Source organism: Pinus tabuliformis, chromosome 6 (genome assembly GCF_031772625.1).
Source record: "Pinus tabuliformis cultivar Carrire ecotype Pingquan chromosome 6, CPIR1, whole genome shotgun sequence".
Taxonomy (NCBI): domain Eukaryota; kingdom Viridiplantae; phylum Streptophyta; class Pinopsida; order Pinales; family Pinaceae; genus Pinus; species Pinus tabuliformis.
Genome location: NC_142292.1, coordinates 724,468,265 through 724,489,557, shown reverse-complemented (window position 1 = coordinate 724,489,557; position 21,293 = coordinate 724,468,265). Strand labels below are relative to the sequence as shown.

Sequence of the window (21,293 nt, the reverse complement as noted above, 5' to 3'; positions counted from 1 at the left end):
GAAAATGCCAAACCAGTTCGAAAACCTCAAAGGAGAATGAATCAAAATCTAAGGGAAATTGTTTAAGAGGAACTACAAAAACTATTGAATGTAAATTTCATCTATCCAATATCATACAATTAGTGGGTTTCACCTTTAGTAATTGTTCCTAAGAAGAATGGAAAATGGAGAGTATGCATTGATTATAGGGAATTGAATAAAGTCACTTTAAAATATCATTTTCCACTTCCTTTTATAGATCAAGTTTTAGATACACTGGCAGGAAAGAATTTTTTTTCATTCTTGGATGGTTTTAGCGGGTATAATCAAATCCAAGTAGCCCTAGATGACCAATATAAAACTACTTTTGTCTACCAATGGGGAAATTATGCTTATCGAGTACTTCCTTTAGGATTATGTAATGCACATGAAACATTACAAAGAGAAGTATTATGTATTGTTTCTGATCTAATTCATGATTGTGTGGAAGTATATATGGACAATTTTACAGTTTATGGAAATTCTTTTGAAGAAGCTTTTAAAAATTTGGAAACAGTTCTTATTAGATGTAAAGAGGCAAATCTCTCATTAAGTGATGAAAAACTTTTTTATGATGTTTACTGAGGGAATTATTTTAGGATGCCATATTTCAGGAAATGGAAATAGAGTGGACACATCTAATGTACAATTTATTTCTAAATTATCAATTCCAACTTCTCAGCGAGATGTTAGAAGCTTTCCTAGTTTCACTGGTTACTATAGAAGCTTCATAGAAAACTTTACATAAATTTCATCCCCGCTTTTCAAACTGTTCACAAAAGACTGTGAATTCAATTAGAATTATGATTGCCAAAAGGCCTTTGAAATATTAAAGGATAAAATCTTTGAAGCACCCATTCTTAGAGGACCAAACGGGAAACTAAATTTTAACATTTAAATTTATGCTTGAGACACAGTTTTAAGAGTTGTACTAGGACAAAAGGATTTAATTCCTTATTCCATTTATTACACTAGTAAAAAATTGACTCATGCAGAGTTAAATTACAATGTAATAGAAAAGGAGTTTTTAGTTGTTTTCCATGCCATCAATAAATTCAAACATTACATTACTAGCTACGAAACTTTTGTACATACAGATCATTCTGTAATTATGTACTTAATGAATAAACTTATCACTAATGGCATAATTACAAGATGGTTGATGTTGTTGCAAGAGTTTAACATCACTATTTTGGATCAACCTGGGAAACAAAATACAATTGCTAACTTTTTTTCTAGGATTCAAAATGATAATAATGATGTTCCTGTAGAAGAGAATTTCCCTGATGAATATAAATTTGCAGTATCTATTAAATCTCCATGGTTTGCAGATATTGCTAACTATTTGGCTACAAGGAAGTTACCATCATGTTTTTCTCCTCGAGAAAAAGAAAGGTAATCAAAATTAGTGCATATTACTAATGGATAAATGAAGAATTGTATAAAACAAGACCAGATCTAATCATTTGAAGGTGTGTAAGAGAGGATGAAGTACCAGAAAGATTGAAAGATTGTCATGATGAGCCAGGTGGAGGACACTTTGCTGATATAATAATTTCTTACAAAGTCCTTCTCTTAGGATATTATTGGCCTTCCCCTTTTAATGATGCCAAAGAATATGTTAAGGGATGTGATAGTTTCCAAACAATGTGAAAACTTGTTCCATCTGATTAAATGTGTCTACAGCCTCATGTACTAATTGAGCCTTTTGAAAAATAGGCTCTAGATTTTGTTGGTCCAATCAATCCACCATCAAGGCAGAACAAGTACATCCTTGTTTGCACTAATTATGTTAAAAAACCGGTAGACGCTAAAGCATTCCTTTTGCTACTAAAAATGTTGTAGTTTCATTTCTTTTCCAGGATAGTTTTACTCATTTTGGTGTCCCAAGGGAAATTGTAATAGATAAAGGTACTCAATTCACATCCAAGTTGGTACAAAAGATAATGGAAGAATACAAAATCAAACATTGGAATTCCACTCCATAACATCCACAAGCAAATGGACAAGTGGAGTCCACCAATAAAGTAAATGAAGAAATTCTCGCCAAAACTGTGCATTTGCATAGAAGAGATTGGGTAGAAAAGCTTCCAGAAGCTTTATGGGCATATCATACCACATGAAGAAGCACTACAGGGCATGCTCCCTATGAGCTCATTTATGGGAAGAAAATGATTTTTCCTATTGAATTTCAAGTACAAAATTCTAAGACAATAGTTAAATTGGGCCTTGATCTTTCAGAGGCACAAAAACAATGAATGGAGTAGGTAAATGAACTTGATGAGGTAAGACAAGATGTTATCTAAAGAACCAACATAGTTCAACAACAAAGATCTAGGTGGCATGGCAAATACATAATAGAAAGAAAATTTCATCTAAGAGATTGGGCATTACTTTTTGACTCAAAGTTCAAAGATCTCCAAGGGAAATTTCAAACTCACTGGCTTGGGCCCTATGAGATTGAAATAGTATTTAATAATGGTGCAGTTACGACCATAACTATTGATGGAGAAAGGATCACCTTTCTTTTGAATGGTCATTGATTGAGAATCTATCATAAGCCATTGACAAAGGAGGATGTTATCAAACATTTGGAAGACAACATTGATTTCTAGTTGGTTAAGAAGGATTTTCCTTCTCCTCTAACTTGACTCGCAAACCTTTTTCTATATATATATAAACATGGAAACCAACATTGTTGGCATGTTTATACAGAAAATTAAGAGTGAAAACCAAGTAATTTTGGCATCCTAAATTTTCTTTCACATTCCTATTTTCTTTTTATCCCTCTTCTTATTTTTATAATAATTAGCTACAAAACTAATGAGATTTTGCAGCTTTGATAGAATTCTACAGCTACTGTTTGACAGGAGCCACTAATTGGAGCAATTGAAGAAATGATGAAATCCACCCTTTGAAGCACCTGAAGGCAATGCAAAAAGGAGCAATAAAATGTTAGAATCAACAATTCAAAAGGTATGAGAATATTTAAATTAATAATAAGGGTAAAATCATTAGTATATGAATGATATGGATGATATATCGCTAGTTCATCATTGCCGAAAGTGATATGAAAATATCTTGTCATATCAAATAAAAAGTCGTAAATTTCCCAATCATCCCTCATCATTACACAACACTCATCTCAAATTCCAAATTCATTGTTGAAATCGCCCAACCTACATTCATTCATACCCTGATAGTCACTTCACTTGTTTTTCCTCTCTCTCTCGTTCATACATTCACCTAAGCCATTATCCCGAAACCCTGACTCATACCCTTTTAAGAAGCGAATTTTGAGGCAAAACTTCTTAACCATGGTTGTCATAGTGAGAACATAACCAAATGGAATAAAATTCATGGAAGCATATCCGCAGGTGAAGGAAATGCTGCAGAAAGCACAGTGGCTAGAGTTCGTGGAAAATTTTGATGGTTTTAACACTACAACAAAACCAGTGATTTGCGCCAGATTTAGCGCCAGATTTTAGTGCATTTTTTTTGTAATTGTGATGAGCAACCTGGCGCTAAATCTGGCTCTATTGTACAATTTTTAAAGCGTCCTTTTTTGCACCTGATTTTGCATCCTTTTTCACGCTAGATTTTGCATCATTTTTTACACCAAACTATGCATCATTTTTTGCGTCAAATTTTGAACCAAGATTTACATCTTATTTTATGACAGGTTTTGCTTCTAGTTTTGTGTCATTTTTTGCATCTATTTTTCATTCTCTTTTGCTTCCTATTTTGTGTCATTCTTTGCTCCCATTTTTGCACCATCATTTGCATCAAGTTTACACTGTATTTTGAATCCAATTTAACGTCTTTTTATGCATCCATTTTGTATCAGTTTTTGCATCTAGTCTTACGCCAGGTTTTGTATCTAGTCTTACACTAGTTTTTGCTTCTATTTTTGCACCAGCTTTGGTGCCTATCTTTGCACCATGTGTTGAATTTGATTTAGCACCAAATTTTGCATCCATTTTTGTGCCCATTTTTGCATCTTTTTTTGGACCATTTTTTACATCCACATTTACGTTTGATTTGTCTCCATTTTCCCCATCTCATTTTGCACCATATTTTGCGTCATTTGTTTCATCCAATTTTGCATCATTTTTAACACCATCTCTTACATGTAATGTTACATCATTTTGAGCATCCAAATTTGAATTTATATTTGCATCTTATGTTGAGTCATGTGTTGTGTCCACCTTTGCATCTTATTTTGTGTCTAATGGTACATTCAATGTAGAGCCATTTTTTACGTCTAATTTTGTATTTGTTTTTGCACCAAGTTTTGCATCCAATTTTAAGATATGTTATGCCCCTTTTTGCACCATTTTTTTGTGTCTACTTGTGTCCAATGTTGCACCATTATTTACACAGACATTTTCATCCAATTTTGCATTTTTTTGGTGTCTAGTTTTACATCGTTTTCACCATCCAAATTTGCATCTTTTTTTGCCTCATTTTGTGTCCACATTTGCATATAATTTTGTGTCTGAGTTCGAGCCTAAATTTGCATGAGATTAGGAATCATTTTTTACATCCAATATGGCATCCTTGGTTTCACTTTTTTTTCAGCCCCATTTTGCATCATGTTTTATGTCTTTTCTTACATCTTTTTTTTTTTCCTTTTTTGCACCCAAGTTTGCATCCCAAATTTACACCATTATTTGCATCATCATTTGGCATATTAATTTGTAACATTTTTTGCTTCTTTTTAACACTCAACTTTGCATCTTATTTTACATCTATTTGTTGTCTTTTTTTGCATCTAATTTGGTGCCCATTTATGTGTCCTTGTTTTTGCCCAATTTGATATCCTTTTGTATGCCATGTTTTGTTCCCTTCTTTGTGTCAACTATTGCACAATTTTTCACTTCTAATTTAAAACACTTTGTATGTCAATTGTTTGCATTTTGTATTAATTCCTAGTTTAACATCCAATTTTACTTTCAATTTTGCATCCATGGTTACATCCGCATTTGACTTCTTATATAGAGTATATTTTTCTTTACATATATGACCCCCTTTATAGATTCATAGTGAAATATATGATAGTTTCTAAATATCATTAAAGCATATATCACAATTCAAAATCATTTGTAAAGAAATTTAAGAGAAATTGACAACATCCATCTAAAAAAATAACAATGTGTCATTAACAATTTTTAAAACATGTATAAAATAGCAACATAATACTAATAAAATCAGTATTATTTTTAATCAAAACAACTAAAATTCAAATATGATTAACAAATCAAAATATTTCATGAATATCGTTATTCTACGATAAATTAACAACATACATAAATCAAACTCATCGTATGATTACAAAATCAAAATGTCTCATTGATATAGGGTAAATTCACAACACCCATCTAAACATAACAATGTCATTCTACACAATAATTTCTTCATAAAAAACAATGCATGTGCATGCCTAGCTACCACCACCAAGATCATCCTCATGATCATCTTGACCATCCTCATTACTCTGATCCACATCATCACCAACACCGCAACTATGATCATCATCTCCTCCTTCACCACCATCATCCTCATCCTCATCCTCATCATCTCCTAATATATGTTGAACATAATTTGGATCATCATCTTGGCGACCATTACCTATAGCATTCTGACAAAAAAAATCAATATTACATGTTAGTATTAATTACATAACACAACGCATGTTTTTGTTATACAATGTTAACCATAAAATGAGGTAAGATATAATATCTAATAGTACTAAAAAATAAAATGAAAATATGGTTTAAAAGTATATTGGAAATCCAACTAAGATTACATACCATAGAGTCCATCCAAACAACAAATTCAACCCATCTCTTTTGCTGCAGCACCTCCTTTTCCAAATGATTTGGAGGTCTTCCATATTTTAGTTCCTATCAATCAGTAAATAGGGAGAAATTAGATAACAATGACTTTCTTCTAGTACAAAATTTATTAAAAAAATATCGCATGTTTAATATACTTACAAAGGTTGTTATCAGTGCTTTTAAACCTTTCTGGCCACTACGATGAGTGACTTTTGTCTTGGTTAACCTCGCCTTGGATGCCTTGTCCTTAAACATAAACCAATTCAATTTATTTTCACACAAATACATGTCTAAGATACTTATAAGTATTAATACATTCTAAATAATGTTTAATGAAAAATTCAATACCTGAATGCTCTCATTGCCGACTTTTCTTTGTGCATCCAACTTCTCATATGATTTTACAAGTTCTTTCCATACTTTAAAAGGTATGTCAATAGGTCTTTGTTTCAGTCTTTGATCTTGAGGCATTTTTTTAATTTTTCTTGTTTGGTTAAAAATTTTGGTTAAAAAAAACCGAACAAGTAATTCACATCAATGGCATGGGGACTCTATGGATATGTGTAAAAAAATGGCTATAAAGAAAACATCCAAAAAACATATGAGCTCTCCCTTTGATGGTCACTTGGGCATATGGCTGGAAAGGAACAACTCCATTTTCGAAAATCAAGGACAATCCTTTCTCAAAGTCCTTCCTAATATTTGCTCCAAATGTCTTAAAATGAAAAACAAAATTCAAACATCATCCTTAAACATCTCCCTTAAATATAATATTGGACCATAAATTCTTCACTTTTATTGTTATCGGCTCTGGAATGATTTTTCTATATGCAATTATATAATGAAATATGCGTGCACTAATGAGCAAACATTGAGTTTCATTTTTCATAATCACAAACAATGAAAAAAGAATCACACGTAACTAGCATCATTTTGGAAATTTTATATTTATTAAAAATCTTTAACATGTTTTCCTCCCATATCTCATAAAAAGGTGTGAAATTTTTTATATACTCTCCAATAAGCACTACAACAAAACCAGCGATTTGGAGGTTTTACACTAAGTTTTTCAACATCGAGCTTACTAGGGCTTGCACCACCAGGGTTATTAGTAAGAATCTCATGAGGTTTGCATAGCCATGATTATTAGAATCAAAATAGTAGGATTTGCACTAAAAAACAGTTCATAGAGCTTTCCTGCTGGGGAGAAAATCACAAGTTCAACTTCTGCAGTGCAGAGCACCGAGAGCTCGTAAGCTTTCTTCAGCAATCCACCTACGTTTGAAAAATTAGCCTGCCTGTTGGCGATGTTCTCAATCCTCTTCCTCTGCATCTTTCCCCTCACTATTCTTGTATGTCCTCTTTCGTTTTTCCCTCCAAACAAACCCTCTCAAATTGAGAAAGCAGAACAACTCACTCGATGAGAATCCGAATCCAATTATCGCTTCTAACAATAACCCAATACGATACCAGAAGTGATTACACAAAACCTCATTGACTCTTCATTTGTTTGGAAAAGAGCCAAGCATATACTTCTGACGAGGGTTTCCGTCTCAAGTCTGGCTCGCAGGACGTCGCTTAGTCAATTGCGAGAAAAGTTTTCCACTGGCCTGTCACATACGGTTTGTCACACTATATATTAAAATAAGGTTGATCATACTAACAATAAGGTTGTATAGTTTAAAAGGAGGGCTCTCCTGACTGCATTTGGTTGGTTTATAGAAAAGATTGCTGGAATGTGTAATGTGAATGCTCTGCTAACTATTTTTTAAGCATTTGGAAGTATTAAAACCCCCTAGGATAATTAATGTAAGACCTGTTAATTAATGTGTAAAGATGGCTATTGTCCTTGGGCTACCTTAGCTGTTCTTGTTTAGTGATCTATGGTATTATGACTCCTCAAGTCACTATTAAACCATGAGAACCATGCCCAGGCAGACTAGTGTGACATTGTGGATGAGAACCAAAACTAGACTCCTATAACCTCCTTTTTCATCCTTTAAATTGCAGAATTAACTGACTGTTCTAGTAATCGTTCTTGAGCACCTGAAGATGTGCACCCTAAATAATAAGAATAATACCCTGTAACATATGAATAGTCCATCCTGTGCATGTAGGATATGCACATGAAGTCCAATAAAATCACTAACCAAAATACCAGGTGTTATTAAAGCCTCTACAGGTTGATATATATGAATGTTACAGTGTGCAGGAGTATGATTCAATTCCATACGAAAATACAAAACATCTGATAGGATTTCCTTATACCTCATAGGCAAACAACCATTGTCCCTTCTATAGATGAGCAGAATAAGTGCTTGGTTCTCTACACTAAATAAAGACAAAGTATAGTACTTATTGCTGACAAAATAGGATTTAAATCGCAGTTCAATTGCTTGACATTCAGCTGGTCACAGAATTGTAGAGTGCATAATCGTAAGTGATGTTGCGAGCCTCATTGCTCAAAGTCTAAGGGTCTTGCGAGCCATAATCACAGCCATGTATGGCATATCTTGTAATTATGGCATTTTATGAGGTCAATTCTTGTGAAGACATTTCAGTTTATAATAAATTTTGCACCTCAACAGAGTTTTGGCAAGACCTGGCTGAGCTAGGACATCAACAACACAGCTGATATGAATGACATAATCTAGCCTCAAGAGGGAGCCTCTTTTGTTTCATCACTCTAACAATCTATGAAGTGGTGGAAAGCATAACAACTTCCCCTTGAATATGACACCTAAACTGAGTACAAATCCTAAATGATGCAGCCCTTGGTGCATGTCTCTCAAAGTATCGATATTTCAAATGTTGAAAGCTCTTGTGCCCATTTGATATGCATTCGATTGCAGTTCCCCTGAAGAAAGAATCTTATAAAGGTGAGGCCATGGCCAATATGTTAGCCATATCCATTGGAGTTGCCATTGATTGACAACTTTAGTGTGATCAGTCCCACCATGATTCACATGGGCTTCTACTCAACACTGGCTGTTGCTATTGTAAGAGTCTTCAAGCTCGTTGAACCCATAGTATTGATAAGTGTATTCTTTGGGTCTCTGGTTTTCAAATTCTGCCTATGTTTTCCTCTCAGTATCATTATTTCAAATGCTGAAAGCTCTAATTCCCATTGCTGTGTATTTGATTGTGGTTTCCCTAAAGAAAGAAGCTTATAAAGGTGAGCCCGAGGCCAATATGTTGGCCATATCCATTGGAGTTACTATTTCAGCTTATGGGGAGGCCAAGATGAATGCATGGGAGGTGATTCTCCAGTTAAGTGCAGTTGCATGTGAGACTACCCAATTGGTTCTCATACAAATTCCACGAACATCAAAAGGGATTAAGTTGAATCCCATCACATCTTTGTTGCTCCTTGTTGCCTTGTTTTTCTCAGCACCCCCTGGGCCTTAGTAGAATACCCATTTCTGATAATCAGGGTCTCTTCCTTTGATTTGGATTACATGACATTTCTTCTTGTGCCTTGGCTCTTAATCTTGCAGTGTTTCTTCTGATAGGAAAGACTTCAGCCTTGACTATGAATGTTGCTGGTCTTGTCAAGGACTGGCTGCTCATAACATAATCTTTGTCTGTAATAAATGAAAAGGTTACAGTCATAAACTTGAGTGGGTGTGGACTGGCTTTTCTCGCTGTCTGTTACTATAATCATTTGAAACTTCAAGCTCCCAAGTCCAATGAAAACCAACCAAAGTACCTCAGCAGTGCAGCTGATGCCAATGATGAAGGAGAAGGTTTGATAATGACGAGTGGGAGATTCTCAATCAGAGATTCAGAACCAGTAGAGAAAAATCAAACTCAAGCTTCAGGATTAGGTATTTAGATCATTAATATTGTCTTGTGCTAGAGATTACTGTTCTTGGATTGGCTCCTCTATGCCCAGATTTATTTGCAGGGAACAGGCCAGTCATTCACAGTGAAGAAGATAATGACAAGATTAGTGTATAATGATGGACAAGATGGTGCCATGGTGCCAACCTAAATCTCAAGTAAGGAGACATCTGTTCATCAATTTGTCAAGAAGCATGGCCTACAATTCAATTGCTCTAAGCCTATCACTTCTTCCACCTGTCAAATAAATTGTTTCCTGTTTGTTTAGTTGACTATGGTTCTAATAAATATACTATTGTTTGATGTAAAAAGACAAAACAAAACAAAAAATATGGAAAGTTGTGACCCCATTTTCTAACTACAAATTGAAATCGGATTACCATAGTGACCACCTCTGCTTATTGGAATCAAAAAGGGGGTGGGTTATGCACAATCCTCCGTATCATTTGCTATTACCAGAGATAATTAAAGCCACCCTAAACTCAAGTCTTAACTATGCTGATAGGGTGTTTGGGGAGGGGGATCCCTTACCAACCCACTATAATCTGCACAAAAGCATCCTAAGAACATATGCAAAATCAACCCTTCAATGAAATGATCCAAGAATATAGGTACTCAAACATTGATTTTATCAAAGAAAAATACAAGACAGAAAGAAAAGATCATAACAAGGATTAGAAGAGTCTAAGAACAGTGCTCACTGTCTACAGAGCCAAGACGAATGCAGAAGAGTTCTTCCTTCAGTTCCCCATCTGAGAAATCAGTTGCATGCCAGACCCAAGTTTTATCACTACCTGCGTGCTCTTGAAGTGACATTGGGGAATGAACTGCAAGGCAAAAAAAAAAAAACAATATAATCCAGATAATAAGGATCAACACAAATTCTCGGCACAGAAAGCCTCTTAAAACTTGGACGTAAGATAAGCTATTACAATCTCAGGGGGGAAATTACACAAAAAAAAAAACAAACAAACAAATTTACATACTTAAATGGTTTGCACATATTTTCAATGTCTTGGATTGCCTCATGACCAGCCGAACCTTTGTAGTATCCTTGTGCTTAAGAAACTTTACTGTTCCTACACCACGCTCCTTCCATTGATTCCCATCATTGGATGAAAAATTGGAATGAAACTCTTCAGCAGATTGTTCTTCTTCCTACCCCACCACCACCATAAATGCCAACAAGTATATATGAAAAGGAAATATTTCAGGACTTTAGAGCTCAAAAAAGTTCAATCACTATCACCCCAAGTTCTGCTGATATGAAAGCCTATTTCTGTAGAGAAGAAGTTCTTCGATACTCTGTTCCTGACAGGGCTGTCTCTTACAGTACTGTAGATGGGAGTAATGCAGTTGTTGCTCCACTAAGGAAATTTGGTTGCAAACCTACCATAATGCATACACCATAGTGCATTATGACTCTTATTGAAGGATTGTCATTAGGGAACACTAAAGGAGATTACTCATTGATAATGAGCCAAAATGGAAGTAATAAAATATCTATGTTGAGAGCTATTGCGGGGATGTGGTGTTTTGGTAAAGGAACTAATAGGTTCCATATTAAACACAAAAATAAAGAATCAAATAAATCTACTTTACCAGAAGTTGTCAATCATATTCAGCGACTTAAGTCATGTTGTGATCTTGAAGTTACAGTGAATGACAAGGCCTGATCTCAAAATTTCATAAGGGTCCGAGTTGCTGATTGGAAGGCCAAGGCCCTGATCTTGAAGGCCAAGATTAGGACTTGCTGGAGGGTGGACAGTCCTTATGTTAGGCTTGAATCTGCTCTAAAAAAGCAGCATGGAGGGCAGCATCTTATTGGAGGAGAGCCGCAGAAAGGGAAAGCAATTCTGGGCTAGTTTGATGAACTGTTAGGGACTGTGATTGGTGCCCTAAACAGTCCCAGAATTGCAGCAGTGCAGCAAGAAGTCTACAACACTTTTAAGAGATGCTTTGAGCATTCGGTTGGCGATGTTTTGAAGACATTTTCTTCAGTGTTGCTATGTGCTAGGCCACGGGCCATAGCACCATAGCAAGGGTTACCTTGGGGCTGCTGTCTTAGGACTGTTCGGAGACTGATCAGATTAGCCATTCATCACAGTCAAGGGAGTTTTGGCCTGCAACCAGAATTGCTGGAGCAGCTAGCGATTTGAAGAATGCTGCATCAGGATATGCTTCAGCACTCTTGATGATTGAAGACTGTCATAATGATGTACCTTCTTCTGCTGTCATAAAATCTCAGATTTATGTATTTGTACGATCTCTCTCTCTCAGATTTATGTATTTGTACTATCTCTCTCTCTGCTGAACTATTGAAGATTATAAGAAGAATTGATCAAGGGTTCCCCACATTGGGGTTTGTCCCTGGCTGGTGCCACATCTTGTGTCCTCTTCTCTTGGCTTGTCTTCTACTGTTTATGTTTATGTTCTATCTGCACTTTACTATCATGTTGATGCGATTGCTAATCTGAATATTGTCATTGGGCTAATATGAAAAATTGAAGTAAATTGCTCTAAGCATAGATCATACCTAAAATTAACACATGCAAAACTTATCCATGATGTGATGATGTTCCAGCAGATGATTAGCAGAGAGAAGTTAGACGTGTGAAATTTAGCCTAGAAGCCTATTTTCAAACCCAAACAAATCTAGCAGGCCAAAATAATATATGATTCCATCAGTTAAATTGGATGATCAGTCCTCACGAAATTGAAGAAATTGGTTTCTGGAATTCCTGATGTTCAAGCCCAACACGATGGAGTATGTCCTGGATGTGCTAGTGGAAAGAAGAGAAGGGGTCCATTTCCCTCTAGTGAGAACAAGACAAAAATACAAAAGACATCCTCCATCTCAGTCATTACGAGATATGTGGTCTGATGCCCGTACATTGGTGGTCATCTCTACTACATTATCTTCATTGATGATATTTTAAAGAAGACATGGATATATTACATGAAGCATAAGGATGAGGCCTTCGATTTGTTCAAGAATTTCAAAGCCTTGGTCAAAAATCAAACTGGAAAGAAAATTAAGATCTTCAGGTCTGACATTGGTGGAGAGTACATTTCCAATGAATTCATAAATATTTGCAAGAAGGCATCACGAAAGAGATGATTGTGCCCTATAATCTCAAACAAAATGGAATAGCCAAAAGGAAGAACGGGTCTATTGTAGAAGTTGCCCATGCCATGCTCCATGATCAAAAGTTGTTGAAGTTCCTTTGGGGGAAGCAACTAATGCAGTTGTATATGTTCAAAACAGGTACCCCATCAATCATTGGACAACAAGACTCCTGAAGAAGTATTCACAGGTTTATTCAAGTTGACCCTCACACCCTTGAAGAAGCTGTGAAAGAACAAGTTGGAAGGATGCTATGGTGTTTGATCCTTGTCTTTGGTAAGTCAGGAATCTCACCCAAACATATGATGCAATGTGTTCTACCACATGACTCTTGAGGGTTATTGTTTGGAAGATCAAGAAGCAATAGGATGGATGAGATATTGTATCATGCCTATTGCTCAACATAGGGTGGAAAATGTTAGTTCCCCAATGAGATGACTTAGGGTGAGAGTGTCCCATAGGACCTTCTTCATTGTCCGATGAAATTTTACAAGTAGGCATCAGTCTCTCTTTCAGCCCACGGGAAAAATAGAACATGTAAACAATAGCTAGTTACTCAGCCATTTCTATATATTCTGAGATATCTTTAAAAGCCCGCAAACCAGATCTCAGTTGGGGAATTAGCTGATTATGTAACTCAAATGTATAGCTGGGGGAAATGTACAATATTTTGATTCTGTTGAGATTAAATTCATTTTTCTGTTGAGATTAAATTCCAAAATGAACCAGTTTCTTATTCAACATCTTAGTATCACTGAAATACAAGCAAAGAAGTTCAGCAGTTATGAGGCAATAACAGTAAGATTAAAATTCTCTCCTTTTACACACCTACACAAATAATTGTGACCAAGAAGATAATTGATTTTGTCTTCTACTGATATGGGATCAAAAAACTAATATCATTACAATTGGGCATTATAAGTATGTCAAATGCAAACTGCTTCTCCTACTACAGTGTTTAACCAATTCTTAATCAACAGCACGCATACTCAATTTATTTGCATCTAGCAAGAATGAACCCACAAGCATAATGCTGGCCTAAATGATAAAACTGGGATTCCATATATGTATAGAGAGCAACTTTGCATACTTCGTAACATTTCGACAAAGTTTCAAGAGAGAGATAATTTTCTGCTAAAGCCCCCATAATATGTTAAGATGCACTAGACAATCTTAATTTTATTGTTCTGATGACATAGTGCCAGCTCACTAGCCTACCTATGATATAAATACTTCTCCTGAGTTAAAATTTATACAATTTTAAGCAAATATATAATAAATACAGTAATTTAACCATTAAAAGCATATCTACCAAAACAAATTTGCATCCAACCAATAATAAGGATAACGATTTGGAAATCTTTGAACTAAAATGCACCAAACTGAAATCGTGTTTTTTTTTAAAACACTTTGGAAATTAAAGTGGGCAGTAATACACTCAACCCTTTTGCAGTTTTAGTCATTACATAAAACAGAAATTACAACAATAAGATTGTTTTAAAATTACAAATTTTAAGAGAATACTATTGTATGCATGACACAACTAAATGCATTGTGACATGCTTTGCCCTGGATTTCATGGCTAAGTACATACCCATGAAACTTGAAAGAGTTGTGGCAACAAGTCGTTTCTGTAACTAAAGAGAAGAATTTTAATTTGGTTGTTCACATTCATATCAAGTATAAAATCACCCAATAAAATTTCTCTCGAGGCATTAACAACGACCAACCTCTCACAAAAGAAGCGCTTACCAGTTTTTGGCAATAGTCAAATTTAGCGCCCTCTCTCAAAGTCAACACGAGTCCTACTGGAGCCTCCTTCATAACTTTCCTTCATTGCAGACCCAGCACTTGCCTTCATGGTTCCTCCACCTCCAATCTTGTCCATTGCTTTCTTCCCTTTCTTCACTTCTGTCAAGAACTAATCCAACCAAATGGATCAGCTTCTTCTGCATCCTTTTCAAACTCAACAGGTCTGTCCCTAGGTCCACCCCTTTCAGTAGCACCAGCAAATCCTTTATCAGCTCTGAAACGGTCAGTCTTAAGCACCTTATCAAGCTGTTCATCTGCCCCTCCGTACATTTCATTATCTGCATCCTTCTTGGGTCTATAAAGAGTGGACAGTGTGTTATGAGCAGTAAATAGACCTTTATCATAAATATTGTACTGATCATCAGTTGCAAATCCAGACTCCATGCCCTTCTCCTGGTTGAATAGTCTCTGATCGTAGGCAACTTCACCTTTACCTGCAGTGGTATTGGCCTTTTCTCACTAACATCACGGTCTCTGTCTCTGGTAATCTTGCTTTTCTTCCCAACGTGCCCTTCTTTAGCCTCCAACCTTCTTTCCCTTTCTCTCTCCCTTCTCCTCTCATCGCGAAGCGCTTCACGCTTAAGCCGTTCCTCTCTTTCCTCTTTATTCTCTCTTATGTTCTCCTTGGGGGCATCACGATCAGACTCCGTCTTCCTTTCACTGCCACCTGCAAAGGGCGTGACAGTTGCCCTTTCAGGTACTCCAATAGCGACCTTATCACCACCACCAGCACCGGCTCCGGCACCTGCACCTGCACCTGCTCCACTTCTCTCCATCCTAGCTCGTTGAGCCAGAGCACGCAGTTCCTGTTCTTTCTTCTCCTTCTCCTTGAGCATCAACTCCTTCTGGATCTTGGATCTCATCTCAACCGCCTCTCTGGCCTTCTGTTCAGCTACATACAATGCCTCTGAAAGCTTCGCAAAGTTGTCATTAATCTGGACCTCCTGGAGCCCTCTTCCATCAGCCGCAAGACGCTTGTCGAGCGGAATTGTATACCCTTTGGGATTCTTCCAATTGGAGATGCAAGGTGGGATTTTCCAGTCTTGCTGATCCTTGACAGTCACAGGCCTCGGAGGTGAATGCATAACAGGAACGGGGGGTGATCCGGAAGCTTTTGGTACCCTCTTATGTTTGAACTTGGGAGGCTCAAGAGGATCCTTGGGCATCAACGCTCACGGGCAGAATCTTGGTGTCTTTCCTTTCTTCCTTGCGCCCCATGTCCAGTGGATATTGGGCAATGTGAATCTCTGGGAAGGCGCCCCCATCGCCGAAGTCTTCGATCTTGCGAGGGACAAATCCTGCCCGCTTCCCGTAAGGGGGTATTTGCTTAACCTTTACGACCGAATTGGGCTGGTGTTGATCTACCCGATCCCTGAACCATGGATCCGAAGCAAAATCATACTGTGGCCCGTTGTTTACCTTGGGAGCTGGAAGGCTCCCAAGTAGTGATCCTGCCATCTTCGAAAACGGACTAAGCACTGAACACAGAAGAACAGATAATACAATTGAAACCTAGTCCAAAAAGAGCTTCAAAATGAAACCTGGCGCTTCTGCAGAGAGAATAATTTGAGGGTTTTATTTATATTTTTACCCGTGGAATGAAGAATCGGCGCGCCGTTCGAAGAATTTCAAATTCTCTTCGAAGCTCTGCAGTTGAACATCGGAGAGCAGCACCAAACCCTGATCGAAAAAATGAAACCCTCTCTGCGGTAAGCTGTCAAAATACTTATACGGGACCATGCAGGTTACAATGTGAATTTGTTGGTCGGCAGCCGGCTCGTTGAAATTTAAATAAATCCTTCAAAGATTTATCCCATCGATTTTCTCCCCTTGTGTTTTCGGCGGTGAGTAAGTTTAGTGGTGGTGCGTAAAATAATTTGGCATAATGAAATTATCTCATGAGTTTATTGAGGTTCAAGTCTCCCCGTTACCTAGATTTGTAATGGAAAAATATTGGAAAATAAAATACCTTTTCTAAAATAACATTAAAATTAAGGCAAGGAATTGGGTATCTCTTCTAGTTTCATTAAGATCCCTTCATGTTGTTTAATTGATTTGATATTATTATTTGAACCTTATTTTTCATTTTGAGTTTTAAGTTCTTTATACGGTGTAATGCTTTATCAATGTTGTAAAGTTAAATTTAATCAACTTTTTTTAATGAAAAATTGTTTTTATTTGGTTAAGAATTTGCCTTTTTTGAAGGTAAAGAAATAGATTAATTACTGAAGATTCAAAATATCTTGCAAGAGTGAAATTACTAGCAAGTAATTATAAGTGGTATAGTTTTTCTTTAATAATAATAATGAGTCAACCTATATTAGCCTAGCAGATAACAGTTAGTGATGGTTATCCTCACTGTTGGTTTTATAATTGAGTTATGTAGATTTTCTCACTCTTTAAAAATAAAAATAAAAATAAGTAATATGTTACACTTGCTTTATACATTATGGAATCTAACCTTTGATTATATGTTGTTCTTTATAAGTAACATTATCCATGAGTGCCCGTGAACTACATGTTGAATTGCATGTTGTTCGTACATTCCCATAGAATGGGAGAACTTGAAATTCCTTTGCATTATAGAGTCGTTGTCCATAGACTTTATGAAGAGGTGAAAGTCAAAATTAGGTTCCAAATAAGGTTTTACGACACATGCCAATTATTCCTAGACTACAACGGATGTTTCGTTGTAAATCTCTTGCACAATTGATGGATTGGCATGCAAAGAATAGGAGTAAAGATGGATTCATGCGAATTCCTATGGACTCCAAAGCAATGAAACATATAGAGGAAAAATGGCCAAGAAAATTCAAGGATGAACCTCGCAGTATTAGGTTAGGACTTGCAATGGATGGAGTGTGCCCTTTCTCTTTCCTAAGCTCAAATTATAGTGTTTGGCCAGTTGGACTGATAGTATACAATATTCCCCCATGGATGAGTGTTAGAAAGGAACACCTTATGCTAACTCTCATCGTTCCAGGAAAACATCAAGTGAAAAAAATTGATGTTTACATTGCACCTTTTATTGATGAGATGCAATTGTTATGGAAAGGCATAAGAATGTATGACATATCACGTCCTCCATCAAATAGGTCCTTCATGTTTTATGGCATACTATGTTGGACAATTCATGATTTCCCAGGACTTGGTGTTTGTTCTGGTAAGAGATCAAATAATTTGCATATTCGTAGTACATCATAATTTATTTTCAATTCAAGTTGTATATAAGTATTACATTATTATTGTTTTCTTATGTAAGCTAGTTATTGATTATAGGGCTACAAACAAAAGGGATTTTTGCATGTCCAAGATGTGCAGAACAATTTGAGGGGCGATATTCTAAAGATCTACACAAAGTTATATATGCAAACAACAGGGTTTTTCTACCACCTGACCATAAGTTCAGAAGCCGCCTAAAGAATCAATTTGATGGAAAAATTGAAAATAAACCTCCTCCCAAGGTTATGGGTCCAGCTGATTGGCTTAAAATGTATGGAGATGCTGAATCAAAAGCTTGGAACCATTTTTTTCGTCATGATCATTCAATTGAGGAACCAGAACAAGTTATGGTTGAAATGCCAAAAGGAATGAAAAGGAAATCCATATTTTATGATCTCCCTTACTGGAAGGATCTATTAATATCTCATTTAATAGATCCTATGCATGTTTTCAAAAATGTCCCTGATTCTATTTTTCGACATATATCTAGCAAAGATAAAGACACTTTGTCATCAAGGAGGGATATTGCTCTTTCACGTACCAAATTTGATAGAAGACATTTGTGGCCAAGTAAGGAAAATGAATCATATGCAGAAGCTCCATGGATACTAAAAAGGAAAGAGTTAGATCAACTAAAAAATGTGATTCGTTCAATAAGAACACCCACTGGATATGGATCATCATTGAATAAAGCTTTTACAGTAGAGGGACATATCACAGGATTCAAAACACATGATTATCACAATTTTATGACGGTATTAACATCAATTAATTGTTATTCTTATCATTTACTTACTAAAACTTATTTTGATATATTATGATAAATCAATACTAATGAACTATAATAATTTGGTTTGATAGCATATCATGCCACTAGCAATAAGAGGGGATTCATGCCTTACAACTGACTTAAGGAATGCCATATGTCAATTGTCAGCCTTTACGAGGTATGTGGTCGCTTGATATTTACAAGGTTTTACATGGTATGAAATGTTCCTCTATATGATACAATGATATATTATATCTCATTCTAAATGTCACTAAAAATTCATACTAACTTAATGACAATATCTAATTAGGTGGGTGACCTCTAAAGAGATCCATGAGTCTGAAGTGCCAAGATGGAAGAAAGAAATCACAGAAATTGTATGTGTATTTGAAAAGGAGCTCTCTACAAGTTTCATGGACCTACAGGTCCATTTACTTATACATCTAGTTGATGACATTGAAATGGCAGGTATCATTTCAACAAGATGGATGTTTTTCTTTGAGAGATACATGAAAAACCTAAAAAGATATGTCCGATAGAAGGCACATCCAGAGGGTTGCATGGCTGAAGGGTATGTACTAAATGAAGCATTTTTCTTCCTATGTGAATTCCTTGGTAAAGATTTTGAAGATGGTGCACAATTTTGGGATCAAGAACGTGCATCTGATATTATAGATGGAGAAAAGCCTCAAACTAATGGTGTTCAAGAAGTAATTGGTATGTAAAATATTCATTATTATAGTTATTTTAGAATCATTTACTATATCATTTTGGGCTTCCCGAATTGAAAGAATAATATTTTAAGTTTGAATTATACATGTTGATTTTTAATAGGTGTTGATGAAAGTGTTGTGCTCAACAAATTTGTCCTCTACCAAATGGAATTCATGAATAAATGGATTGATATGTATGATATAAAAAGGAAAGAAGTGTTAGAAGCAAGGAAACAATTTAAGATATCAAACCCAAGGAATACCCCACTTCCCACTAATATTTCCGGTCAATGGGGAAAAGAATGCACAATAGAATGGGTTTCTAAACAAATTCAAAACCAAATAGATGAGGAAGGAATAGATGCAAACATAATAGAAGATGAGATCAACATGTGCAGAGGATGTGAAAAAAAGGTAAATTTTGAATTATTACAAAATGTTGCTTGAATACATTAATCACATTGTTAACTATTTAACTATGCACAATCATATTTAATTTCACTCAAGTAAATGGCTTGTCACAGGTGAGGAAGTATCCTGCAATGTGGGCATACAGTCATCATTATCGTGTAGAAAGAGTAGATGCAAAAAGACGATCCTTCGATTGTGGTGTCATGGTTGATTTCAAGCAATCAAGTCGAGCAAGTTCAAAAGATAAAAATGTTATTGAAGGGAATCTTCAATACGTTGGAAAAATACAAGAAATTATTGAGTTAGATTACCGCTCTTTCAAATGTAGTATTTTTAAATGTAAATGGTATGAAGCATTTAACAGGACACGGAGACATGATATCCATAGTGGATTGTTTTCTATAGATTCATCAAAATACCTACCACTGGATAAGGAGCCCTATGTTCTACCAATTCATTGTGAGCAGGTATTTTTTCACTAAAACAATATAAGAAATATAAGAAATAACGGTTGTATGTAATTTTGTAATTCATTTTTTATTGTGGATATATACATTCTCATTGATAATAAAATTTGATACCACTGGAGATCTAATATATTTATCTTCTTCACATGCAGGTTTTTTTCTATGAAGATATTTTGGATCCAAAATGGATATTTGTCATTCATTATGATCCAAGATTAAGGCATATATTCGAAGATGCCTCAATCAATACAGAGAAAAGTAATGATGACCAACCAAATATAGTTCAAGAATCGGGGAACATTGAACAAATTGGCATCAATGATGATGTTCAAGATGATGATGTTCAACCAGAGGACTGTGAACTAGATGATGGTGACAACATTCCTTTAGCAGTATGGACAAGCAGGGCTAGAGGTGTATTTTCACAAAATGATAAATTAGATGAGGCAATTCACCATGACAACCAACAATTTCCAAAGGCAAATGATCTTATAGAAGAAGGCAATATTGATGATATACAATATGAAGATCAAATTAATAGATCTGGTAACACTGATATTTTTGATGACGAAACAACTTTTATTGATACAGAATATGACGAAGGTGAAGATGAGGATGATCACAATATTACTTTAGCAGAATGGTTTAGGAAGAGTAATATTAATTTCTTGCAAGAACATATGAACATTGACAAGGAAGCATTGGAAGACATAGATGCAGATGATAACATAAATGAAGACTTCTAGATAATTTACAGGGTATGTCATTCATGTTTAAATAAGGACAATTATTATGTCCCATTTTCAAATGATTCATTGTTATTTGGTTGTAATAGTCATTTAATTACCATGTTTAGAACTCATAATCTAAATTGGTGTTTTGAATATTCTTATAGGTATACTCATTACTTGATGCAATTAATGTCATTAAAATGTATGTTAGTTAATATGGTTTGTTGGTTGGAAATAACAAGCTCAGTTAGTTAGATAAGAGTTACTATGGTTAGTTTCATCTATTAGTTGAAAATGGTTAGAAATAATATGAAGTTATGACTGAGACAAAATGAAAATA

The 21,293-nt window shown here is 35.5% G+C and overlaps 1 protein-coding gene and 1 pseudogene across 4 annotated transcripts; both read right to left on the bottom strand.

Annotated features, from left to right (window-relative positions):
- Positions 1–5,830: 5,830 nt before the first annotated feature.
- Positions 5,831–11,579, bottom strand: LOC149260746 (ran-binding protein 1 homolog b-like). 3 transcript variants are annotated; one of them, XM_089380611.1, is made up of 4 exons: positions 10,688–11,521; positions 10,403–10,528; positions 6,018–6,104; positions 5,831–5,924 (listed from the first exon to the last, which is right to left on the bottom strand). In XM_089380611.1, the coding sequence occupies exons 1-3, from the start codon at positions 10,728–10,730 to the stop codon at positions 6,055–6,057; spliced, it is 219 nt and encodes a 72-aa protein (XP_089236737.1). In that variant the 5' UTR covers positions 10,731–11,521; the 3' UTR covers positions 5,831–5,924; positions 6,018–6,054. The 3 variants fall into 3 exon arrangements, 2 of the variants coding, with proteins under 2 accessions (XP_089236737.1, XP_089236736.1); XR_016248331.1 differs by lacking the exons at positions 10,403–10,528; positions 10,688–11,521 and adding an exon at positions 6,207–6,670; XM_089380610.1 differs by lacking the exon at positions 6,018–6,104 and having other exon boundaries at positions 10,688–11,579.
- A 2,950-nt stretch (positions 11,580–14,529) lies between these two features.
- LOC149260745 (SNW/SKI-interacting protein A pseudogene) lies at positions 14,530–16,479 on the bottom strand (annotated as a pseudogene). Its single transcript, XR_016258316.1, has 2 exons — positions 16,232–16,479; positions 14,530–16,118 (listed from the first exon to the last, which is right to left on the bottom strand). The product of XR_016258316.1 is annotated as an SNW/SKI-interacting protein A pseudogene (transcript).
- Between the last annotated feature and the right edge of the window lie 4,814 nt (positions 16,480–21,293).